The following is a 25332-nucleotide window of genomic DNA, read 5'->3' as shown; positions in this document are numbered from 1 at the left end:
AAAAGCGGCGCGTGGTCCGCGCGCCGGAAGTGACGGGAGGACCGGAAGTCGGCGGCGCGTGGGGCAGCGGGCGGCAGGGGAGGATGCAGGCGGGCGGCGGCGGCGCTGCTGGCGGCGGAGGGTTCGGGCCCGGCCTGGCCGAGGTGGGCCCCTTCGGCTGGTACCCGCCGCCCCTCCGCCCGCCGCTCTTCTGCCCCCCGCCTCCCCCCTGGGAGTCCGGCTTCTGGCCGCCGCACGACGGATACGCCCCGCCGCCGTGGTACCCTCCCGCCTACCGGGAGCCCCCCCGGGGCCCGCATGCTGGTGAGGGGCATTGAGGGCGGCGGGGGGAGCCAGCGCCGCGTCCTCCCCATGGTCCCTCCCTGTTTCAGGCCCTAGGACGAGATGCACGTGGGTTTTGCCGGCTGTGCCTGACACCTACCCTTTTCTCCTTCCTTTTTTTAAGGTGGGAATGGAAGCTTTCCTCACGATTGGCAAGGAGAGCAAGCGCCCGCGTTTTGTAAGCGTTCTCCCGCTGGAAACGCCAAGCAGAAGGTGAGGATGCTGGGTTGGGCTACCTGGCGTCCTCCAGGGGTCGCGTCCGATCTTTGCTGTTGTGTGAGTCCGTAGTGGTGGCAGCCACGTGGGGCTTGTGTTCTCGCGGGAACCCTGTGTTTTCTTCTTATATAAGAGAGAAAATACATGATTACCAAAAGAAGCATGGCAAGCCAATTGTGGGAGACAATTTTCCATGTTTACTCTGCTCTCATGAGACCCCACCTGGAGCAATGTGTTCAACTCCAGGGCCCCCAGCATAAGAAGGACATGGGTCTGCTGGAGTAAGCCCAGAGCAGGACACAAAGTTGATCAAGGGGCAGAAGCATGTCTCTCCTGAAGGCAGACTGCAGGAGTTGAGCTTGTTCAGGGACTCTGCCAGGGAGTGTAGTGACAGGTCAAGGGGAATGGCTTTAAGCGAAATGAGGGTGTATTTAGATTTGATGTTAAGAAATTCTTCACTCAGAGGGTGGTGAGGCCCTGGCACAGGCTGCCCAGAGAAGCTGTGGATGCCCCATCCCTGGAGGTGTTCAAGGCCAGGCTGGATGGGGCTTTGGGCAACCTGGTGTGGTGGGAGGTGTCCCTGCCCATGGCAGGGGGTTGGAACTGGGTGATCTTTAAGGTCCCTTCCAACCCAAACCTTTCCATGAATTGGTCTGCAAATCCTGAGCCCAGTGAAGAGTTGATATATCTGTAACCAATCCTAAATCAGGTAGAGTCCATAAAAGCTCTTACTGTGATGTCCAGTGGTGTAAGTTACATTAGTGGTCTGCTGTGTTTTCAGGGCCTGACCACCGGATCCCACTGCTGTGTGTGGTGGGAGGGGGAAGGATCTCTGCTGCCCCCTGAGCTCTTCTTACCTGTCATGTGAGAACAGGCACAGACTGACTTGATGGCCAGGAGACTTGGCTGTACCTGTCCTCCTTCCAGCTGCTGCTGAATCTGTGTCTGTCTTACATGTGTGCAGAAGTGCTAACTGATAGAAAGGTGGTGAAGGAGTGGAAAGGACTGAGTGCACTGTCTTTTCTTTGGAAGATAAGAGACTTGAACTTCATCTTGGTGTTGATTTAAATGATCTGAAGCATGTTTAGAGTGATCAGATGTGAAATATATAACTCTTCTTAATTAAAAATGGAAGTGTCTTGTCTTCTGACTACTGTGCTGGTATGTTTCCTCCTAGAACAAAAAGAAAAAGGAGCCAGTGTTCTCTCACTACTGCGATACCTGTGACCGTGGCTATAAAAACCAGGAGAAGTATGATGAACATGTTTCACAACATACACAGGTTGATCAGCTTGGCTTGTTTTCTTTACACTTTGAGTTTTGATTTCATGCCAAAGTAGATAGCTGCAGTCATGCTTTGAATGGAACGCTTAGCAAAGATTCCTGAGCTATGAAAAATCCCAGTAGGAGACTTTTTTCTATTCCCTGTCATGGGGGAGATCTCAGTTGGGGGCTTGGTTTTATTGCTGAAGTCACTTTAATGCCATTCTCGAGTTGTTACTAGTTCACCTCAGCTCTATGAATTACTTCAGTGAGTAGTGTAGCATGTTCAAAAACTGTGTGAAAATGCTGTACTGGAAAAACACTTTAATTTTATTACTAATTTGCAATAAAGGAGTTCATTTTTAGAAATAAGACAGCCTTGCAAATCTTTCTCTTATTCTAACTTTGTTTTCTCCAGTTACCAGGCATGCAGGCTTCACTGGCTATTCAGAAACCATATGAAGTTACAAGTATACTAACACTAACTGGCTTTAGTCATGTCTGTTGAAGTTGTGGCTTAAGCTCTGCGCAACTAGCTGTGCAATCATCCGGTGCTGACTGTGACTTCTGCCTAAATGCTTGCTCTGATTTGCTTGCATACAGTGTTGTTGGATCTTAAGTTCACCCCTTCCCTTTATCTTGCAGTGCACAGAAGAAGGCTGTAACTTCAATGCCCATGAAAAGTTGGTTCAGATTCACTGGAAGAATGTAAGTATCCCAGCTGGCCCTGCAATCTGAATCTGTGCACTCTTCCATCTGCGCATCTCATTCTTCTGGGGCTTTGTCATTTGTCTGGAATCACAGCGTAGCAGTTCTGAGTTGAATCTGTTACAGGAATCTTAAAAATGACAATGTTCAATACTTTGTTTTCTAATGGATTCACTCTGTAACTGCTGTCTGCAGCCTCAACGCTACTGGAGACAAAAGCAGTGTGCTGCTGATACAGTTGGCAGCGTGTTGCTTTTTTCTTGTCCCCCTTAAAAGACTTCTGAAATTCTTCTGCAGGTACATGGACCTGGTGCTAAAAGAATAAAATTAGACAGTCCAGAAGAGATTGCAAAATGGAGAGAAGAAAGAAAAAAGTGAGTATCATGACCTGTGAACTTGTCTTACTGTATGTTCCCTGAGTGGTAGCTGGATGGTACCTGAAGGATGGTAAGCAGCTTTGTTTGACCCTGCAGAACTCCTGAGGTACTGCTTTGTGCCAGGCTACTCAAGCAAGGAGGGGACTGGCTGTATACAGATTGGTTGGGTGGTTGTAATAAAAGGCCAGGCAGACACTGAGGAGGGGTCAGCTTTCCCAAAAGTTTGATTCGGGTGCCCCAGGTTAGGGGGATGACCCATTCCTTGTTGTTTCAGTAGATCCCGTTAGGGAGCTCTCCTTTTAAAGAGTTTCCTGCATTGCTTGGCACTTCTCACGAAAAAACAGAATCCATGAAGGATACCTCAAGCAGTCTGACTTGCACTGTAGCTAGGGTATGAGGTAAAGTTCACGTAAAAGTGCTGTTTTTCATTTCACGTTCTGTGGTGTGAAGTGGTATAACTTCTTATTTACCAGCACAAAGTGTTTAAAAAAAAAAAATCTCTGGTCTTTCAAAGACCTTACTACAGTGACTTTTTCAGAGTAAACAGATACAAGTCTAATCTTCAAGCAGATGAAAGTTGATGTGTGTTTTCCTCACACCTATTCCTGGCTTGGAGCAGCCTTGTGGGTGAGCAGTACATGGGTTTGCTTCTGTGAGCAAGAGTCTTGTACGCACAGTGGGAAGTGATATAAATTACATTACAAGATCACTGATCAGCTTTGGCACTGTACTGATGGGTCTCTTCAAATGAAAATAACCCGCTGTGTGTTTCTTTTCTCTCTCAAATGAAGAGAATCACTTTATCCTTTTTTTAATAGCTTTTGTTGATCTGGAAACAAGTTTCTTTTGTGCTTAATGTCTTAGTTAACTATACTGAAGTTGCTTATGGTCTGTGCAAGTACAGGTTTGGTGGTGTTAGATTAGTTTTTGTTCCAAGGTTTCCTTCAAAATGTACTCAAAAACACAGAACAGGGGTGGGCATTTTTTGGTTTTGTTCTAAATGTTTTTCTCTCTCCCCCCATGACATTTTAAGTCTTTATTATAATGTCCTTAGATTTGTCTTGGTGCTACTGTCACAAAACTAAGTGTGGACCTCAAGGGAAAAGTGAACATTGGGTCTCTTCATGCAGGGTCTCTTCATTTTCAACTTCCAAACTCGTGTGTTTTGGGATGTTGTAGAGCAGCGGTGCTAAGGTTAAAGTTTTGAAGTGGCGTTCAAGGTGTGTGACTACATGCTGTACCGTGTACTAGGACAGTAGGGAAGCAGGAGTTGCATGTACAATCATGTTTTATGTCCTGTTTGCTTGGGGATTGGGTGCTGTGACTCAAGGCTATGGCTAACTGTAAGGATGATGCTCTGCACAGGAGTATTTCTGTTCTTGCTAGAGGCTCTGGTGGTAGATACTGTTCTTTATTTCAGATAAGTATGATTTGGCTGTGGTACAAGGTTGCTGCAAGCTTTTTGTTTTATGTGGGACGGAGAAAAAATGGAAATGAAGTCGTGTAGTCACCACCACCAAGGAAAAAGGCCGTGTGGGATGAGGGCTTTCTGAACCACGGCCACTAGATGGAGTGGTGCGGTGGCTTTGATACTTCTGCTGTGTGGGTTCCTTGTTAGCTATAAGGATGCGTGTAGAATGACTGCCTGGGTGGCTTGTGTTACTCTTTGCACAGTGAGGAAGCTGTTCCAACTTTATCTTTAAAAAGAAAATGAAGCTTTTGTGAGGCATTAATTGGGTTTCCAGCAAAGCAGCAGCTTAGCACTGAAGACCTGTTGTTGACTGGCAGTAAACATTTCATTGTAAAGAAAAAGGGGGGCACCAGAGGGAGTCTGAACTAGTAGACAGCTTTGGGTTATGGTCAAAGGAGAAATCCTTTTTCTTTCTAGAAGCTCTGGTCAGAGCTAAGAATGAATCTTTTTAGGTCATTAGTAGTTTGTTTCTAACTAGCTTGTGATGATTTAATGTTTGTTTCCACATTGCATCCCTAACACTTCTGTCTTGCTTATTCTTTCAGCTCTTTAAATTACTTAGGGAATTGAGGTTTTTTAATCAGCTGCTGTGTTGCTCAGTTGTCTCTTGCTAACATCTATTAGAAAGAACCTGTGTTTACAGTGCAGCATTGCTCATGATGAGGAAAGGGAGAGGGGCAAGCTGGTAATGAATGACTATCTCTGCACTAAGTATGCAAGATCAGAATGCTGTTTCTGTTCTCAGTTTCTATAGGATGCCCTGGTCACTGTTTCAGTCTTTGTGCTTCTACCTAGAGGCTTCTTAATGGCTTATGGCCTACTGAGCCTGCTAAGGTGAGTGATCTGAAGGCTTTTTAGTGGATTTTGGGCTACTGAACCTGATAAGGCAAGCAATCTGAAGTTAAATGGGCAGTGATAGGGATTACACTGTACAGGATCTAAGGGTTTTTCTGTTTTGCAGGCAACTGGTTGTGGACTGTGACATTGGCTTTGGTGATTACAATTGCTTTTCTTGTTCTGATCTGTCCTGTCTGTTCTAACTGCTGGGAAATGTGCTGCCTTCAGCACTTTTAAATGCAAGCTTAGGGGGAATTACCAGCAGTGCATATCCTTAATGTGTCAGAATGTGGCATTGCTGTCTTCCATTCTTTCCAAGTGAAATCTGAGTCCTGGTAGGCCAGCTGTTTCTTCAAGAAGAGCTGGTTAGGAAGGTTGTCAGAAAATATGACAAAGCTGCTCTGATGCTGAATCAAATAGCCAAACTTATTTTTGTTTAGGCTCTTTTATAACACTGGATGATTTTCTTTATCTTGTGTATTGCTTCTAAATTCTGCCTGCCCCCCTTGCTTCTTGTAATCTGCTGGGTTTTGGTCCAGTTAAGGAAATAGAGCAGTCCAAGCCTGCAATTTGTCTGATAGGCTGAGCATGTGCTTAATGAATGAAGGCCAGTGCTGTCGGCCAAAGCCCTTTTTATTAATTTGTGATCCTCTAGCTGAATAATGATAGTTCTAAAATAGCTTGGCATCCTCCCTGGTGGTGCATTCACAGCAGTTAAATACATAAGGAAAATGAATTTCCTAGGGTCTGATAAAGCTACAGCAAAGCCAAGAGGATTGAATGTCTTGTTAGATTAAGGTGGACGTAGATGGGATAAGTACTTTGAATTGCTGCTATGCACTAGTAATAAAATTGCCTCAGCTAACATGGTGAAGTCACCCTAGGGATGCAGCGCCTGATAAAATGCCTGGGAGTATTGAAGAGGATTTTATCTTTCAAGGGCTGTCTTTGTCCCATTTGAGCTATCAGTGCCCCCTTTGCTGTTGGTTGTATGCACACCAGCTCAAGAAGCTACCGAGCCAATTTGGTCACAGTGCTGTTCCTGTGAAGGTGATCGATTTGAATAGATCTGGACTCAGAAATTCAGTGCAAAGTGCTATAGAAACAGCTCAGGTCTGTTTTCAGTTAGGCATTGGCAAAGCTTTTTCCCTGAGTGCTTCCTAAGAGTTAGTTTACATGGTTTATGTGGACAAGATGAAGTGTGCTGGGCTATGAGTGCAGTAGCCAACATCATACATGCTTCATTGATTGAAAAAATCAACTATTTGATAAGGCATTCTGGTTAGTGATACTTAATGTTACTCTTCCCTGTCTCTGGAAGCTTACAGTATCCTTTGCCTGTGTACCATTTCGTTGGTGCAGATGTAACCTTAGCCTTTAAGTTTCCTAGTGTTCTCCTGACATCTTCTGCTGAACCACTTGTATGTGGCTCTAGAAGCATCTTTGGGTGGAATCTGCAGCTGTTATGAAATGGGGCTGCTGCCTTGGGCAGTACTGACTTCTGTCAAAACTGTCTCTGTCCATCACGGCCTGGTTTAACTCCCTCTTACCAGAAGTCACTGGGATTTGTAAAGCTTTGTGTTGACTGATGAGGCTTTCTGTATTCAAGCTGTGACAAGCAGTCTACAGGACCTGGGTGCTGGGTGACTTCTCTTTTGGTGGTGCCTGTAGCTAACATTTGAAGAACCACATCTTACTGCAGGAGGAGGGCATACCTTCCGAGAAGGATGTAAACCTGGGTCAGCTCATCAGATACTAATGTGGCCCTAAATGTGGGGGGACTGAGCACAGCCCCTTCATTCTACATGGTTACCCATGTTCAGGAGCGGTCTTCCTAAGTTCAGCCTTCCTGAATAAGAATTCTCTATCAAAAAATCTTTCTGGTCCCTCTTGAGTTCTTTGTAGCTGATCTTAGTGAATTTTGTCAAGTATGGGGCTCCACCATGTAGCTGTAGCTCAAGACCGTAATGTTTGCACTGTAGACATCAGCCTCCACTTCTGGATGATGTGGATCTTGCTGCCTCCTTGGATAGATCTAGCTGCTGCTATGTGCTTTGTTATGTGTGCAAGCAAAGTAAAGATAATGAGTAAAATGCTGTTGAACCTCTTAGTCAGGGGAACTTGGAGGAGATAATCAGTACAGGTGCTATCAGATGTGCTTTCTCAGGAATACTGAGACTTCAAATTTGAGCTTTCTACAGCTGTTAGCTCCTGTCTGTCAACTGAAGAGGCTTTCTGAGAAATTTGTCTGTCTTGGCACTGAATGGAACTGAAAGCATTCACAGAGTCCATTATGGTGGCTCAGCGGAGGGAGTGGTAACTCAGAGGAATGAGAGTGGGAGGCAGTCATGTCTCAAACCACGTTTTGAGAGCGTGTCTGAATATGTCGTTAATCAGCATAACTACAGGAGCACTTGGAAGACCTTTTTCTTTAGAATTAAGGGTCTTCCTTTATGTCCTCTTAAATAAAAATATGCCTAAGACAGGCTTGGGGTTCTTCTGAGCATAGGTAACTTAAATAGCTCTCTTTTCCTGTGGACCTTACTCATGTGAAGGAAAGCATCTTAAGTTTTATCCTAAAACTGTGGAGAGCTGCCAAGCACAGGAGTCTTTGAATGTAAAACTCTCAAGATTTAATAATTAATTCCACACCTGCTCTTTGCTGGGAGTTTTATAACATGGATGAAGAAATGTAGCCAACAGAGAAGAAACCTTATGTCCCTATGCTCACTTGAGCTGTGTGGTGGATTTCTGGGAGACATCCAATGAAAATAGACTTTGACAGCCCATACTCAAATCCTCTTGAATAAGACAAGTTCTGTTTAGGTGTGTCTTAGAAAATACTTTTCATCTTTTTCTCTTGGTATGTGGTTGAAGCTGTCTTGCATCGATGTGAAGCTTAATGTTCTTGCTGTAAAATGGAGGAGATGCATGTGATAAGATTAAATTAAAGACAGGTGCCCTTTTTGATAGCTACATTAGAGTAAGTAGCTGTTTGAAAATGGAATAATACAAAACTTAATAGACTTATCAATATTAATACTCTGTGGTGTTCTCCAGAGATGGGCGGGGGTGTTTCCATTTCCTCCCTTTATCCCAAAGCATGGGTATTTAGCTAAGTAGTGTTTACAGAGCAGCCAGGGCAGCCAATTAAGGCTCTGACAGCAATTTGCAGGAGGCCTTGCATGTTAGGACCAGTGTGGTGTTCATCTGCAGGGAAGAATGGTGAGGGAGGTGGGGAGTGGGAAGAGAGGGGTGGTTTGTGATGTGATTATAACAGTAGGCTTGTTTTTTGTCTGCATGACTTAGCATTTTCTTGAAACTGGGAGAAAAAAGGGCAGTAATACTGGTGTAATAGAGGTCAGTATGCGAGCACCATACTGAGGAAGCTTGTAGGGTTTTTTCCAAACTATCCTATTAAGGGAATCATTTGCACCCAGAAGCTGTTCTTGCAAACTTTTTTGCAAAGGAGTTTGGCAGTTGTTTTGCTAAAGGAATGTTATACCCCAGGATCCTTCAAATACTCCAATTAAAGCACCATAAAATGAAATTGCAGGGCTAAATCCTGCCCTATTGTGTGTAGGGGCTGGTAGAGGGTCCAAAAGCATGATGCTACTGTCTGTCTGTAGCTTGTCTGGTTAGGTCAATCTGATAGTGCCAATTTAGTGGATTTTCTGGTATTGAAGTAAGCAAGTGTAAATGCTCAAGCTTCTTTTCCTTGCTGTGCCTTTTGAAGAAGGAAGCAGTCTGCTACCCTTCCATGAAACATGTTAACAAACCATCATCCTCTAAAAGCGTAAGATTTTTGAAGGGTGAATTGACAAACTATGGTAAACGTTCTAATTGATTTTTTTTTCTCCTAGAAATTTTCCTACATTAGCAAACATTGAGAAGAAGAAGGTGATGCAGATGGAGAAGGAAGAAAGGGGAGAAGTCCTGACTACCCCACAGTTTGGGTAAGCATTTTGAAACAAGGCTGTTACTTCTGAACTCGTAAAGAGGAAAGTAAACGCTTACTGTGGTGTCCAAATACTCAATGCATTCACTGGTCACACCATCTAGCTGACTTTAGCAGAGGACAGGTCACTTGACAAATTGCAGATGTAATGTTCCTTTGTTTACAGTACTTCATAGTCCACTTCAGGAAAATGAAACAATAATTGGTCTAGAAACCTGATGTTCTTGCTGAATTCTGCACTCTGGCTTGTTTGAGAAAAGCACGTTCTAGCGGCCATTTGTTAGATCACCCTAACCTTGGTCTCTGAAAAAGAAATAATGGGGATGGAACATAATGAATCTACACGGTCTAATCCTCTTATGCCTGAAAATGGCCAAGGGAGACTTTAGAAGTGGATTTGGCTCCTTAACTCTCTACTTTCAGGTGATAAATCAAACTTTAAGAGAAGAGCAGAGGAAGAATTAACTGTTATCGTAGCTTAAGCAGTGTTTTTGTTGCCTTTTTCTTCTAACCTCCATCTTCATTATCTACCCACTACCTTTTGTTATGGGCCCAGTCCTTGGTCCTCCTGGATTTTTGTTTCCCTTGTGCTGTGAATTACTTTTCACTTTATTTTTATTAATTTTCTACTCTCCACAGTGTCAGTGTTATATGGAAACAGCCAACTCCATTAGCTCTGCTTCAGGGTCTGTGGGAAGACTTTTAGATAATCTAGGAGTGGTGGATTTTTATATTGTTTGTTTAAACCAGAATGACTGGGCTAGAAGGCAGAAGTGGACCTACTTTTAAGGGACTCTTGCTAAATTAAATTTGCTGCTGTGTGGAAGTGAAGCTGGAGCTTGTTGACTTTCTTCATCTCCTTGAAAAAAAAACACCTTTCACTATTTTAAATCAGGTGAACTAGTGCAGGATGGGGTTTGTGTGAGGCTAGTGTAATTTGTTAAAATGTAATAGTGCAAAATAATGCAAGTTACCTTGGTGCTGCGTTTGCTTCAGATGTTTACCCATCCCCTCCACTCAGTTGCCTTTTATCCTTCTGGAAGGAAAGACTTATAAAAGACTGAAATAGCATCAATTTTTGCTTCAAAAGATAAAGTTCCAAAGAGATTTGGACACAAGGGACCAAAGCTACAAATGTGGGATAATGTTTGGAGATTCTTGTAAGCAGAGATGAGTTTCGCTTGTCAGAATAATAAACTGTGGGGTGTCTACAGGTTTATTTGGTAACTCTTGTAGCTCTTCTAGTGAACTGTGAGTCAGATGCCATATGTAGTCTTAAATGTCAGTCAGAAATTCCATGTTTATCTATAAGTGTGTCATAACTTTATATCTGGAAAATTTTTAGGGAGGGAAAAAGCCTTAACTACTGTTTGGTTGCTGTTTACTTCCACTTAGTGACTTTTACCTCTGGTTGATTTTTAGAAACTAGTTTGGTATCTTAACCCTAACCCTGCTAGCCCTGTCTGCTTCATCTACTGTCCAAAAACCTGTTGCTTGGTGTATTAACAGTAAAGATTCTGGAATTGGTGCTTATCTGGCAAACTTACTGATGCATGAGGCAAAAATAGAATACAGCTTGTTCTCTGCAAGCTGTACTATTAAAGCAAATAGCTAAGGAAGATTTAGAAAGGATTAGATACTTAACACTTCTGCAGCACTTTCCATTTGTGGTTCTCTGAAGTGCTTTACAACTGCTAATTCTCAGCATCCCTGCGTGTGAGACGAGAGATGCAGAAGGACCACTTGGGCAGTCTGTGTGGTGTCGTGCAACAGCTAACAGAGCGTGGCTCTTTCACCCCTTCGAACAGGAAGTGAAGCGTACAGCTCACTGTAGAGGAAGGCAGGTGCCAGGCTGAGGTTTGTTGAGATATTTGTGACTTTGGACTTTCTTCTCGGGTGTTTGAGGCCCCAGGAAAATCCAATTTCTTTAACCCTTGGTAAAGGATTGAATCTCTAATTGAGCCTATACTTGCTCAGTAGCATCCACGTCATACAACAGCATCCTGAATGTAGAGCCCTGTTGTTCAATTCAAGAACACAATTCAGTTGTAAATGGAGGTGAATTAGGGGAGATAACATTAGCCTCTCGTTGTGGATGAGAGACTGATGTGCAGGAAGGTGGTGGCTTCTCTTGAATCCCAGGAGAGCAGCGAAGGTGGGTGATGCTACCGCTGATGTCCAGCACTGATTGCTCAGCCAAACAAGAAATAACTGGAGAATCAAGTGTCTTGTCACAATATAAAGCAATTTTGAATGCTGTGCCTGGTCCTGTTCTCAAGAAAGGATTATAACTGGAAAGGTACGGAAGAGGGAAATGTGAGTTACAAATGGAAACGCTTCTGTGCAAAGGGGGGTGGGTGGCTTAAAAAAACTTGGATGGGTGTAAAGAGGTAAATAGAATAGTTAGTGTTTTTTCTAACTTGATAAAGATTAGTTGTCAAATGATCATCTTACTAATCAGTATGAAAACCAAAGGAATTCCTTTTTCACAGAGCCCTCGCACCTTTCTGCAAGTCTTTAAGGAAACTGAAAGCTACACAGTACCCCACAGCATGAGACAAAACTATTAATGTCTTGTGAGCATCACTGGTTGGAGAGGGTCCCTGAGTGGTATACTCCTGAACTCTGGAAAAAGATGAGAAATGTGACTGTGAGGGAAGAAACAGCACAAAAACCAGATGTTCTGCTGGTTGCTTATCAGTGACAAGGTGCCAGGTTAGAAATGTACCTTTGGGGCTGTCCTTTAAGATAAACGTCTCGAGAACCAGGGAGGAGTGTGAGGAAGAAGCTCTTGACCAAGCATGGTATTACACAGTTGACTAGGGCTAACTCAAAGGTCCTAGCTAATGGGATTTCTGCTATGCTGTTGGTGGGACTGAGGGAGAGAGTACTGAGCCAAATCAACTATGGGGCTCATTCAAGACTGTCAGATCTTCTATGTCTCTGCCTCTCTTGGTTATAACTTGCTGATGACTATTTGAAGTCTTGTTTTGCTGAATTAAGCTTCTGTTACCTGGAAAAAAGTATCTTCAGGAGGCTTATGTTTTCACTTCTGTAGTTGCTTTTCTGATGTCCACACCACACCTATTCTGTGTCTGTAGATTCTGAGTTTAAGTTGCCCAGGTACCTTCCTACAAACATGTGTCTTTAGGGTAGTCCGGAAGATTAGTGGGATTAGCAGGCTGTTCTCATCCTATAGTTCTGTAGTTTGCTTTAAACCCTACTGTTCTGATGGAAGCTTTCCTTCCTTTTCCATCAGAGATGAATGGCCTGTTAGATGCAAGGGTAGGCAGTCATTGCAATTGATTCCTCACTGAGCTGTAACTGGAGAAATACTTCAGAAGTGGAAGTACACTAATAGATGCTTACCCTCTAATTCCACATATGCTCTGCCTGTTTTCAGTGACTTCATTGTTTAAGTGCAGTGAATGTTTATTGACTTTGTAATTTGAAATGGAAACACCGTATTCACATGCTAGATGATCAAGGAGCTTGCTTAGTCCTTTGTCTTTGTTAAAAGATAAAATTCATCAACTTCAAACTCTCTGCTAAGGTTCCAGCTTGGTCACATCCTGCTGGTGAGATGGGCTGTGACTGCGTGTGGTCAGGTTGTCATTTCTGTGAACTTCCCTTCTCTCTTCCAGCAAAATGAAGGGAATGTGGAAAGCTGAAGATGAGAGGCCTGGGCAGCAAGGAAGGCAGAGGAGGAAACAGAAGCGCCAGTTCTGGAAGAAATTTAAGAAAAATGGTGGTGATGATAACATATCGTCACAGAGAAATCAAAATGAAGCTAATGGACCGGAAAACAGCATGTGTGGAAAAGAACATGAGAAGCAGCCTGTTTTGGAGGCTCAGCCAAGCATGAAGGATGTGGACCCTCTCAGTCTTCTGGCAAACAGTGATGTTGGTAAGATGAAGAACTTGAGCTTTTACATAGCGCTGCTGGAATGATTAACTTCTGTGCAGCTAGCAGCTTCTAGGGAGAACTGGGGATTTAAAAAAAGTAAAAAAAAAAAAAAAAAAAAAAAACACACAACACAAACTTAGTCCTTGATGGAAAGAGGGCTAATTGGACATGTTTATAATACCTTTCTTAGTGGAAAACTAATGAAAGGTTTTCCAGTATGCTTGGACAATAATACTATGGAGGGTGTTGTCATACTTCTCATTGTTATTAACAAAAAAGGCCAGTTTTATGGCTAAAATAGTTCTAGGGTCATCAGGGTTAGAAACTTGTAACTTTGAACATAGGCCAACATCCCAGTGTCTAAAAGTTGCATTTAGGACTTCCTTTTATATGGACACTTCTGTACAGATGTATCCTGATTCAGGATGCTTCTAAGAAAACTCTGAATGCTGTGGAGTAGGTCTGTGCTTTAGATAAAGGAAATGGGGTAAATCTTGCAGTTCAGGGAGCTTCTGCCCTACTTTCCAGTTACAGGCCTAGCTGGTAAAAAACCTAAAATTCAAAGTCATTGAAGAAGATGAAAAGTTCTGATTTAGAAAAGCTGACACAATGTTTAAGATGCTGCCAGTATTAAGAACTTCTGCATAAGTCTGCTTGCAAGCCAAGTTAATCATATTTTAAACACAAAATCTAGCAAGTTACTCTTATGTGTTTTTTCTTTGAGATGTTTGAAGCATCAGATTTCCTTTATCAAAACCATCTTAATTTGAAGAGGGGAGACAGGATGTAGGAGTGTCTTGAATATGAAAAATATCCACACTGGATATTTATCTTGGCTTCGTATTTTCAAATACATTACTAGCTTTAAATCAATATTTAGCTATAAAATCAAAGAGGGTTTCTGGGCTCCTAAGGGAACACCTCAATTCTGTCTTTGTTTTAACAAATACTTAACCATAACTTTAGTCTATCTATAACCTCCATAGATAAAGAATCCTTTTTTGTTCAAAACACTTAGTAGGGAAGGGCAGCAAAGGGAAAATTTGAGCCTTAAGGAATTGATATTGTAATAATTTTGGAAAGGAGACCATGGGGATTGGTATCAGCAGATGGAACATAGAGCAGTGTCAAAGACAATGTATAGAAGTGTTTGTACATTTGGTGGTGCTTGTCTTTGGTCTGAGCTAGATTTCTTAGGAGGACACAACTTCTGTTTTGCTGCGGTCTTCAGGGAAGTTGAAGACTGACTGGGAGGGTAGCCGCCTATGTTTTGGGGTGAGGAGGAGCCTCATGAGCTAGGCACAATGGTGGGGGTAAAACAATACCATCTGAATTGTTTTTGAATTAAGGTACTGAAAGCTTTGCCTGCTAGCCAGGGTTTTGGAAGCATTGCCAAAAAGTTGATGTGTGATATTACATGTTCTGCCATAAGTATTGCAAAGCAGTCTAAAGGATGTGCACCAACTTAGGTTACTAAATTAACATGTAAAGTGAAAAAAGTGATTCTGTTGTCACAATACTTTATTCTTCTTTTGGCTTTAAAGTCTATTTAATATCCCTTTGTGTCCTTTAACACTGAGAACATGAAAACAATGTCTTTCCTTCTGAGTTAAATCAATTTAAATGACATTAAAATGTAAGCATTTTTCCCTTAATTTCAGTTTTTGCTAAGTTATCTATCATGTTCTTGATGTTTTCCATATGTGTGTATTTTCTAAAGTATTGCTGCTTAGGTTTTTTTTTGTGAGCGTGTTTTGTTTTCCCTATGCTGGCAGCAATATAAACTCCACTGATTCAACTATTTATAATATAGTGAGCAACGATGTAGTGCTTGTAGAATATGGCAAGTAAGCTGGCTTATGCTGTATTTTTAGCAATAAGGTTAGAACGCATCCCCCTTTGGATGCTGAGTTTCTCCTCTGGAAAACATAATCTTCAATTAGTGATTAGTGGGAACAAGAGCTCAGCATCCCTATGCAATTTGTTTATTCCACTAATCTCAGCTAGTTGGGAAACGAAGTGTGATTAAATAGAACTGCATTTCTCCCCAGCATCTGTGTTTTGCTTAATGATAGAAATCTGAATTATAGCAAAGTACAGCTAGTAACTTTTGCTATAATAGGTAGAAAAGGAATGCGTTATTACAGGTTATTAAAAGCAGTTACATTTTTATACAGCTAAGTAGAATAAACACTTTCCTTTAAAATCGTACCACTGAAGGCTAAGATTTTGCTGTATAGAAACATTTTGTTGGAGTATTCAGACCTTTCAAACAGCAGCAGCCCTTTCTCTAGAGGCAATGCCTTTTTGCATAATGCATTTTTTGAAGTTCTGTTTATTAGCCAGTTCCTTCGAAGCTGAAGAAATAGTGTTTTTCTCTTGATTTTTAAACAGAAGCAAGGTAAAAAGATCAGCCTGTTAGGTCTAAAATTGTGGGGCATCTATTAACCAGGAACAGTCAACTCCATTTAGTAGTTCATAATGCTTCCTCCAAGTGTGGTAGGTACTGTCAAATAGAGAATGTATTGCAGCAAGTGTCTTCCTAATTTGCCAAAAAGCCAAGCTTGTCATTTTTAACAGTTCCTAAAAACTGATTTTTACGTATTCATAAACTGATTTTTAGTTTCATGGCTAGATGGCTTCAAAACTTAGTGTAAAAAAAAGGCATCTGACCCCAGTGTGCACTTCCCAGTCTGAATGTGGTAGAAGTAAAGAGCAGCTATGAATCAACATAATTTGGAGCAAATGTCAGAGCTTCACAATTGCTTGAATTTATGTGAATGCGGTATGTTCTCTGCTAGGAAAATGCACTGCATTTCCATGAACTGCCAGTGTGTCTGGGAGTTGATGTGACTACTAAACTAATGAGAATCAACCTCTCCCAAAAAAAAAAGTAGTGAAAAGAGGCAGATAAGTAGTTACAGATAAACACCTGTGGATTTATCTAAAGTTATTCTACCATACAACATGAACTCCAATAAATCAAATTGACAATTGTTGATATATTAGAAGAAAATAGCCAAACACTTGTGATTTAAAAATAAAGATCTCAAAAGTGTTTATTACAGCTTATCTGCTTACAGAGTATTGGGCAGCTTTCCTGTGGGGTGCGATATTCAAGCTTAAACAGTTGGGGGGGCGGGAGAGGGCACAATTTTATTTGTGAAAATAAGACTGCAACCAGTCTTTTTCTAGTAGTCTGAAGAGGCTAGTTTCTCCAAGTGCTTGTGGCAGTGTTATATATATCCAAATGTGTGTTACTGGGAAGCATTTCCTAGTTTTCTTAACCTCAGCACTATCCGAGAGCCTTTCCAAGGTCTCAATGCATGTAGATCCTTTGCATCAAAGTAAAGCCATCACAATTCTGCGTGTTGATTTTTAGAAAGCTTTTGCTGGTATGTCTGTTTTCTTAGTATGCTCCATTTCATCATTTTTGTGCCGCTTGCCTCTTTTCTGTCTTCCTGGTATTCCTTTTTTTTTTCTTTTTGGAGCCGTAACACTGCAGTAAGACTGCAATACCTCAACCTCACTTACTCACGCATATCCATAATCTGTGGGGATTTAAGTATCAGTCTGAAGTCCTGCTGAAAACATTTGTCCAATTTGTGGCGTAGGTCCTAAATGTTCCTTATGAACTCTTTTACTGTCCAAGAATTTTTGTTGCTTGTGCTTTGCATGAGACTAATTATTGTTGTGAAATTATTGGCTTTTTGAATCCCCACCCCTGCCTCCACAGGACTAAATCCAGCCAGACTTCAAAACATATTATAAAATCCTCTTTTTTTTCCTGAGCTTTATAATAAAACCTGTAATTATGTTTAATATGTGAAGAAAACCCAAGCTGTTGTTCAGGGAATTTGAACTTTTCTTCCTTAGCTTTGCTAGCTGTAAATTAATGGTGAGAAAGCTTTTCCACCAAACATCTGTGGAAAGTGGGCAGGTATGCTCTTTATCAATCCATGGTGTTGAGCAATGATGCCTATCAGTCTGTCATGATCAGTAAAGGTGGCTGTTCATACAGGAGAACTTGGAAAAATCTCTTTTGGCTTTTCTTCCCCTGCAGACTCTGACAAGGATGAGGAAGCAGCTGAAGATGGGAAGTTGGGTATGACTGTTGTTCCCAAGCAGGTCACCTCAGCCCTGAGTTCGTTGTCAGCCAATTATGGCAGTGCCTCTGAGAGTGAGCCTGAAGGTGTGTATATGTTCATACTCTGCTGTTCTTTGCTGCTTTTCCTTCACATTGCTAGTGTAAACTGCAAGTGAGGAGTACTCAAAATTTCTCGAAAAAACTTTGAGATAAAGCATAGGTGTTGCAGAATAAAATGCAGCTGGTAAGCACTGACCAGGGTGTTAATATAATGCCAGTTCAGTGGCATTGGCTGCATCTCCAAAACATCTGGTTATGGAACTGCCTTGATTTTTTTTTTTGGGGGGGGGGGGGGTCTGTCTGCTGGTGCTGTAATTCAGAGCTGTCTTGTGGAAGCTTAAAATCAACAGAAGTAAGGAGATAAGCTTGTTAAAGGTTATGCACAAGGATGTTTTTGCAGTCAGAGATCTCTCCGGTGTGCTTTCAGTGGCATGCTAGTACTGGTACAAGTCCTGCATAAAGAATCAGGGAGGGGTGAAAGCACATGTCACTTTCCTCCCAGTCTGTTTCCCCATTCTTCCTTCCTCCCAGTTTGAGCACTAAATGGGTTACTTTATGGTGCGAGCCATTACTAGTTCAGGAAGTATAGTGATAACTCCTGGTCTTGGAGAAGTAGAGCATTTGTGCAGTCATCTGGTGCGCTGCATCGACCCTGTCCCCTTGGGCTGTGCTGCCTCTAATTCCTGGCCTTTTTCTCCAGCATATTTTAGAACGTCTCAAGCAGTGTTCCCTGAAAGATTGAGTGGGTTTCTTTCCCTGCTTTGTTTGCCTTTGTTCAGCACTGTGACCTGGGTTGAAGGGTGGCTGTAAAAATTTCTTTGGTTAGGGTGTGTACTGTCAAACTTCCCAAGGCTTCTAGGGGCATGCTGTTGGGGAGGAGGGAAAGCAGCCTGTCTTGAGTCTCACTTCAAATCATGTTTAGAGCCAGGAAAGTGCTGTTGTTCACTCGCAGTGAACTAATTTCCATGTCCTTAAAGGCTTTTCCCCCAGAAGGCTTCTGGGTTTTGCAATAAGACTTGCACTCTGTAGTGCTTGGGTTTCATGGTTCTCTAAGCGTGTACATCAGTGTATGGCAGAGAGCTGCTGCTTGTTCTGCAGTTAATTACCATGCCTTTCTTGTCTCAGATGGTCTACCTGAAGTTACCAAGCAGGGAATTGAACTTGGGCATTTTATACCCTGTGCAGTGACTTTTCTCAGCTGCCAAGCTTACAGCAAGCTATGCTGTAAAGAGGAAGCAATATACTTCCACAAGGCAGAGCTGAAAATCTTGTTCAACTTCTTAAAGTCAACCACACCTCCCTTCCACTATATTGAAAAAAAACAAAGTATTAAGTATCTTACTGTTCTATGACTGTTTAGAGATTGTTCTTTGCATTTAAAAACCCAAACAAAACAGAAAAATCCAACCCAAACAAAAGCCTCCCTTCTACCAAGTAAGCCTTGCACATACTTTACATCAGGTTATGTGAATAAGAGGAGCACTAATGAGCTGCCAGTATGTGGGGATATAAGCATGCTAAGTCTAAGAGATAAGTGCTTTTGTTGTGTTCTTTTTTTAAGAAGTCTCTGTCAAGATTGCAACAAAAGCTGAGGAAAACCAGGCGGTGCTCAGAACTATGCCTCAAACTACAGAAGTTCATCAGAATCCAAAGCTGAATCAAGAGCATCCAGAATCTGTGGACACAACGTTAAGAACCTCAAGTACAAATGCAGGTTCCCCCAGAGGCCCTGATAAACGGGTGAAGAAAATGTTACCTCTCCTTCCAAAGCGTCGTCCAACCCTGCTGGAAATGGTAAGTCTTAGCACTAAAACGATGCCTGCTGCACAAGAGCAGCACTGCTGTGAGTGGTTCTCTTCTCCCCTGCAGGAAGTTAGAGTAGTCTGTTAGCTGGAGCAAAGGCCCTGTCTTAAAATAGCTGAGGGAGTGTTTCCCTCCAAGTGTAGATGCTAAAACAGACATACAAGTATCCTGGCGTTCAGGTAATGGCTCTCTTTGAGCAAGAGAAAACTTAATCATGTGCCTAAATGAGCTGCACAGAGGGTAAAACCTTTTTTCCTACCTCTCTCCTTTCTGTGGTAATGTTCTGTGATTTGTTTGTATGTCACCCTGTCAGATTGATGCTGATCCTTCTCCCTTTGTGCCCAGCTTTGCTATTCAGCTGCCTGACTGAGGAGACAATTTCTTCAGCTGCGGTCAAACATCTTAAGGGTGTTGTTAACTTGAACTGTAGAGCTGCAGCCTGCACGCTTCTTTGTAGGCATGTTTAGACCAAGCTGAGCAAGTGACAGCGTGGGTCCCTTGAAGAGCAGGCTGTCTCAGAAGGGTCAAAAGAGACTTGTAGGGGGACAGTTCTGAGGTGTCATGGTTCTGTTCTGAGTGACAATATGAAGCACCTATTTGGAACGTTGGCTTTTCTTAGAGATAAAACTTTGCTAAAGCTTTTATTGTATTTAAGTGCTCAGAGCAATACTGGCCAGGAGGGCAAGAGGAGGTAGGCTACACTTGTGATCCTGTAAATAGCCAGCATAAAGCTTCCCTGCCAAAGGAAGACTCTGGGCAGAGCTCAGGAGAAAGCTGGGTGCCACGGACATCAGGGCTCTGATACAGCACAGGATGTTTAGGCAAGAGATACTGGGGAAGGCACATCCCAAGCTGCGGATCTGGGAGAAATCCCTTGATAGTCCTCTTAGCACATACTACATTTGCTGCCAAGAATTAAAGCTGCTAGTGACTGAAAAAGGAAGTGTTTGCCCTTTGTGTAGCTCCCTAAGCATGCGGTTGTCTTTATCTCTTGCTCTTCAAAGTTGGTGGTGATCAAAGCAGTGAAGACTCTGGAAAAAAGTCATATGGAGGTCCTGCATGCTGGGAGAGGCATTATAGATCTTGGCAGAACAAGGAAGTCTGAATTGTAGCTTGCCAGTATAGCTCACTTTTAAAATTGCATTTTTTTGGCCTTCTAATGTTTAAAACTATTGTTAAAGGATGCGTGCTGTGGCTGTGAATCACAGAGGGGTGCTTGAGATTTGTGGGTAGGCTTTTGCTGCATAAAAACCTTGAGGAAGCGAGGCTGAAATTTCATAGTGAATCACTGCTGAAAACGTGTCCAAAAAGTGTAGTGGTAGTATGGCTCAGAAAAAGATGTCATCTCAGTGAAGTGATGCTTTAAAAAAAAAAAAAAAGGAGAGCGGGTAGAAGGTAGGAAAATAGCTGTGGAGATGTCTTGGCACTCATTAGACAATCAATTTGAGCACTCCTAAAATGTGTTTATTATAGTCACACTAACAATGTGTTCAGCAATGCTACCAGAATAATAAGGCCTGTATTGCATTGCTCCTGTTACCTATCAGTGTGTTTAAAAAGTAGGTGGGGTGATGGTGTGTCCCATCTGTGCCTTCATCAGGCCATTTGGGAACTCTGCATTTTCTCCTGCAGAAAGAATCCCATTACACTGCCCCTGCCCTGCTGTGCACCTACTGGTTGAGGCAGGAGGCTTATGAGAGCTTGTTACAGGTGCCAGTGCTGGTAATACCTGGTGAGAGCTGCTTGCAACACCTCTTAATAAATCCTTAATAAATCTAAACAAAATCTAAACAAATGTGTACTGGCTAGACCACTGTTGAAACTTCCAGCAGCAAGCTTTACAAGCCCAAGTTAGCTAGGAAGTGCAATACAGACCTCTTGCAAATGATCAAGTAGCCACAGATTTAGCTACTTGCATTAAACCTGTAGCATATTCACAGCATTAGTTCTTCTGACACTGGGACAAAATGTCCTTCAGTCTCCTGGCTGTTTTTAACACTAAAATGAACTTCAGTGAGGCTCAAGGAAATGAGGAAGGTCTCTAGCTCTTTGTTTAAGCTATTAGACCTAGGTTGGTGGATTATATCCCCAAATAGTTACTGCTATTTAACCACCCCAGTCTAGCAGGTGTTGAAAAATGCCCTTTCTGTGCATTTATAAGTATCTTTTACTCATAGGTATTAGCTAATAAAAGATGCATGGAATATTAAATTACAGATACAGTATAGCCTGGAAAGCTTAAGAGATGCCAGCAGACTTGCTACCCTGCTGCACTGCCCATGGCCTAGAAAGCATTCTTTATTTTGGCTGTCTCTTGTAGTCCATTATATGAGAATATCATCAGCTGAGTCTGTTCTGGGAGATAATTGAGGAGATTCCCAGTATTTAGGTATATTCACTGATTTTTTTTCTATGCTACCTGTGCAAACTGAGACCGACAGCTTAATCCAGAACATACATGGAGATTTGTCAGCTTGTTCAGCCTGCCTTAATTCACCAGCAGTGCTAAATGAGTGGCACTTAAACGCATTCATTTTGGGCATTTCAGCATTTTCCTCTGTTTCAGTGGAGCAGTTGTAAGTACTATAGTATAAATAGTGGCCCTTCTGAGCCTCTCTTCTTGCAGAAGTGGTGTTTGACCATCAACCTGCGCTGCTCTATCACCTGCTGCTGCTTCCCCAAAGGGCAGCTCCCTCCTTGCCTTCTTTCCAGATGCCACATCTCACCTCTTTTGTGCTGTGCTGGGCCTTTTGCTGGCAGTGCATCTTTTACCTGCCTGCACACACAAACCTTGCAAAAGAAAACACAAACTCCATGAAACCTAACTACGAGTTGCTTCTATTAATCAGATTCATTTTCTCCTGTTTATTGGGTCTTTTGTTTCTTTGCAGTTACTGGCCCAGGACATCCGGCACGAAAGGAATGTTATTCTGCAGTGTGTTCGGTACATTGTACGGAACGATGTGTTTGGACTTCACTTAAAAGCAGAACCCGAAGCTGGAACAGAGACTGGACAACCCTCTAAAACCACAGTAGAGACTTCGACAGACAAACTTGACGGTTCTCATCATTCTTGTAGCACTGACCTTCAGTTACGAGGAGAAAAAGATGAATTAGCACATGGTGAGGAAGCACCCATAGGTCAGACATCACGGATAACTCACCCAGCAGATGAGGAGACGTGGGAAACCCCAGCAATTCAGTGTGAAGAAGCACTGTAGGAGATGTCTGTGCTGGACAATAAAACAAAGGCTCAGCTTTTCTACCTGACACTTCCAAAAAATATTGGTCTGACAATAACTATTAAAGTGTATACTGAGAACTGTTAAAACCGTGTTTCTGACCTGCTCTGCCTGAGGTTACCATTTCCTTGTGAAAACAGCAGCTGTGTTGAGCAATTGCATTTCCCCATGGCTGAAAAGCAGCAGTGACACAGGGTGATCTTTCCTAGAGTAGGTGTGGATCCCTGCTTTGGAGCTTCATTGCTCTGATTGCTTTCCTTTGTGGACAGCATCAGTCCACTGCCAGAGCCAAAGCAGTGTTAGGGTGGATCCTTTTTGTGTGAAATTATGGCCTAGAGTGTTTGTGAGTATCTGAGTGTCTAGAATTACTGGAATGTTCTTCTGAAGCGATATCTGTTGCATTTTTCATGTTACTGGGCTGAAGTATAAATGAAGAGATAACTGACCTGGCTCTAAAAGCTTGCACCAGGAGTCTCCCCTTCTCTCTACTAATTGAGTAGAGCAGAGAAATAGGAACAAGGGTGCAGACTGATGCAAGAACCTTTTTTAAAAAGCATAAAAAATAAAAATAGTAAATATTTAACTGCTTGTGTCAGTGCTAGATTGATGTTTGACCTCAGATACCCATTGTTAAATCACAGGCCTTAACCCCTGTTATAGTCATTACCAGACAGATTTAACTCTTGAAGCAAGCTCTTGGTGTTGAGAATGCTAAGTTTAACTTACCTAAGTTTGAAAAGTTTACTAAGTTACTTGCTTGTCCCTCTTTAATATACTTGGGGAATTTATTAGTCTGGAAAAAATGTCTTCCTTGGCACATTGTTCTGATATTTATGATTGTACGTTACCTAGTGATTCTTGATGAATCTGTGCATCCTTCTGTGTGGCTGTACATATGAACATTAGAACATGTGAACATTAGAAAAAGAACCAGAACAAAGCCAACCAATCAGCCAAGGTTTTGAAATGAGTTCAGTCTTAACACTGTGCATTTGAGTCCCTGTGCAGGTGCTAATTTGTCACAGTGACATGGAAACCATGTCATGAACGTAATCTATTATCAAATCCTCCACTTCAAAGTGTTTTGCTGCACTTCATCTTTTAGTCATGGTTAAATGTTGGAAATGAATATACCTTCTCAGGGATTGATTTTGTTTTTTTTTGGGTAGGAGTCTAGCCTTCCATTCCACCACCTCAAACAGGGAGACTCACGTGGCTTTTTTTTGTTGCTTAATTGTATTTTCTGTCCTCTAGTTCCTTAACTTTTAACTTGTGCCATACATCTCACTTGTGGCGTATAGAAAACGAGAAATAGCTGAAAACTCTGTCCCACTGCTCTGCTCTTTATAGCTACAACTGCATATTGTGTTTGTAATGCACTGTCTAAATTTATGGAATTATATAAATATCAACACCCTTGTAAAAGTTGCGTGTCTCAAGGATGTGTAAATAGACTGGAGCAGTGATCATAAACATATTTCCAAGGCAGATGATTCATTCTTCCCATGATGGTCCCACAAGCCATCTCAGTCATACTGACTTGCATACGGCTCTTAGATCTTTACTGCCATGGAAATAGCAGCAGAGGACTCCGCCACAGAGATTTGGCACTTGGGCAGAACCTGATTTCTGAGGGGGTTGGTACCAGTGCTGTTGAACACATGGGTAACAACTGCACACATGCAGGGAAAAAAAAGAAAGGGAGGTCTTGGAATTGCCATGAAACTGCACTTTAATCAACCCTGAATGTGCTTCTATCCCTGTTGAGTTGATGGCAGAGCTTTCTTTGCCTGTATGCTCTGCCCTGTGTAAAAAAAAAAAAAAAATAATAATCTGAATTCTTTATACTATTGTCATAGACTTTAATATTAAACTTTCACATAAAAAAAAGCTTTGTCAGAAGAAAATCTTTATAGTCTCTTTTTCCCTGAGTAGGTAAGAAGGTTTGGGCTCCTTCTGGGGGTGGTCTGTACAAGGCTGACATGTACGCAAAAGTGGTATTAAGAAATAATTGTTGGTTTATGGAAAACTGCTGTTGTTTTCGGAGTGAACCTTTTCTGACACTTATTACAGCAGACTTCTTACAGCAGATATGTGGAGACATGCTGCAGCGCTGTTAAACCCTGGATTGCAATCATGGTCAACGAGTGAAAGTTGTCTCTTCTTCCCCACTTCTATTTTCCTGTTTTTCTAGGTCACGTTTGGACTTCATGTTGCCCTTCCTGATGTTCAACTTGGAATTCAGCCTTTGGTTAGGAAAGCTGCCATAATGACCTTTTTTTAGGTACAGTCAAACACCTACAGGCTTCTGTCCCTGCAACTTCCCTCTTTTCTGGGTTGAAAGGGTTTTGTTTAATCTGTTATATTCAGATAGCTCTGTCTGTGTAAAAAGAACTTGGTTTTGCATCATGTCAAAAGCAACAAGTGTCTTAAGCTCTCTAGCTTTCAACTTTGTTTTTGTGTTGTGATTTTTTTTAATTTCCCTCAATAGCACTGCAAAAAGTCCTACTTCTCAGGCTTTGTGACTCATTTCAGCTAAAAATATTCCAGTGGCAACTTTCACACTTCTGAAATTTTATTTTTACCTTACTTCTTTTGTAACTTAGCCACTGAGAAAGTGGTTGTGAGTGCCTAGTTTAAATTCATTACCCTTGGGCTTTGTTTTTAAATCCATCTCATCAATCGAGCTAGAACAGTTGAGAGGGGGGAAAAAACAAAACAAAACAGATTTTACAGCTCTTTACTTGGTTTACTCAGTTTTGGTGATGGTGCAACTTGGGCAATCTAGGCTTTACTGTGTGCAAAGTCATGCTATGGCTTGGTGGCTCCTGTCTGAGAGGAGTAATAGGAACAGGTTGTTTTTTTGTGTTCCCAACCAGTATGACTTGGTCAGGCCTGGTATTTGCACCTGATTTCATGTGTTGATGTTGCAATCCTTGCATCAGGAGCACCTGAGGAGGATGGTTTGACTGGCCCTGTGTGGAAAGGAGGTGCTGTCCCTGCTGTCAGCACCCATCCTCTGTCAGCTCTTCACAGCTGGGTGCCTCTCTGCTTCCCCAGGTTTGTGTTAATGACTTCATGG

General features: G+C 42.2%; 1 protein-coding gene across 2 annotated transcripts; it reads left to right on the top strand.

Annotated features, from left to right (window-relative positions):
* The first annotated feature begins 10 nt into the window (after positions 1 to 10).
* NUFIP1 (nuclear FMR1 interacting protein 1) lies at positions 11 to 24076 on the top strand. 2 transcript variants are annotated; one of them, XM_035322626.1, is made up of 11 exons: positions 11 to 14; positions 78 to 303; positions 446 to 534; positions 1715 to 1819; positions 2446 to 2508; positions 2806 to 2882; positions 9057 to 9149; positions 12796 to 13058; positions 17122 to 17250; positions 18767 to 18999; positions 21900 to 24076. In XM_035322626.1, the coding sequence occupies exons 2-11, from the start codon at positions 84 to 86 to the stop codon at positions 22227 to 22229; spliced, it is 1602 nt and encodes a 533-aa protein (XP_035178517.1). In that variant the 5' UTR covers positions 11 to 14; positions 78 to 83; the 3' UTR covers positions 22230 to 24076. The 2 variants fall into 2 exon arrangements, with proteins under 2 accessions (XP_035178517.1, XP_035178507.1); XM_035322616.1 differs by lacking the exon at positions 11 to 14 and having other exon boundaries at positions 38 to 303.
* Positions 24077 to 25332: the final 1256 nt, after the last annotated feature.

Source organism: Oxyura jamaicensis, chromosome 1 (assembly GCF_011077185.1).
Source record: "Oxyura jamaicensis isolate SHBP4307 breed ruddy duck chromosome 1, BPBGC_Ojam_1.0, whole genome shotgun sequence".
Classification (NCBI taxonomy): Eukaryota; Metazoa; Chordata; class Aves; order Anseriformes; family Anatidae; genus Oxyura; species Oxyura jamaicensis.
This window is presented reverse-complemented; position numbering and strand designations above follow the sequence as displayed.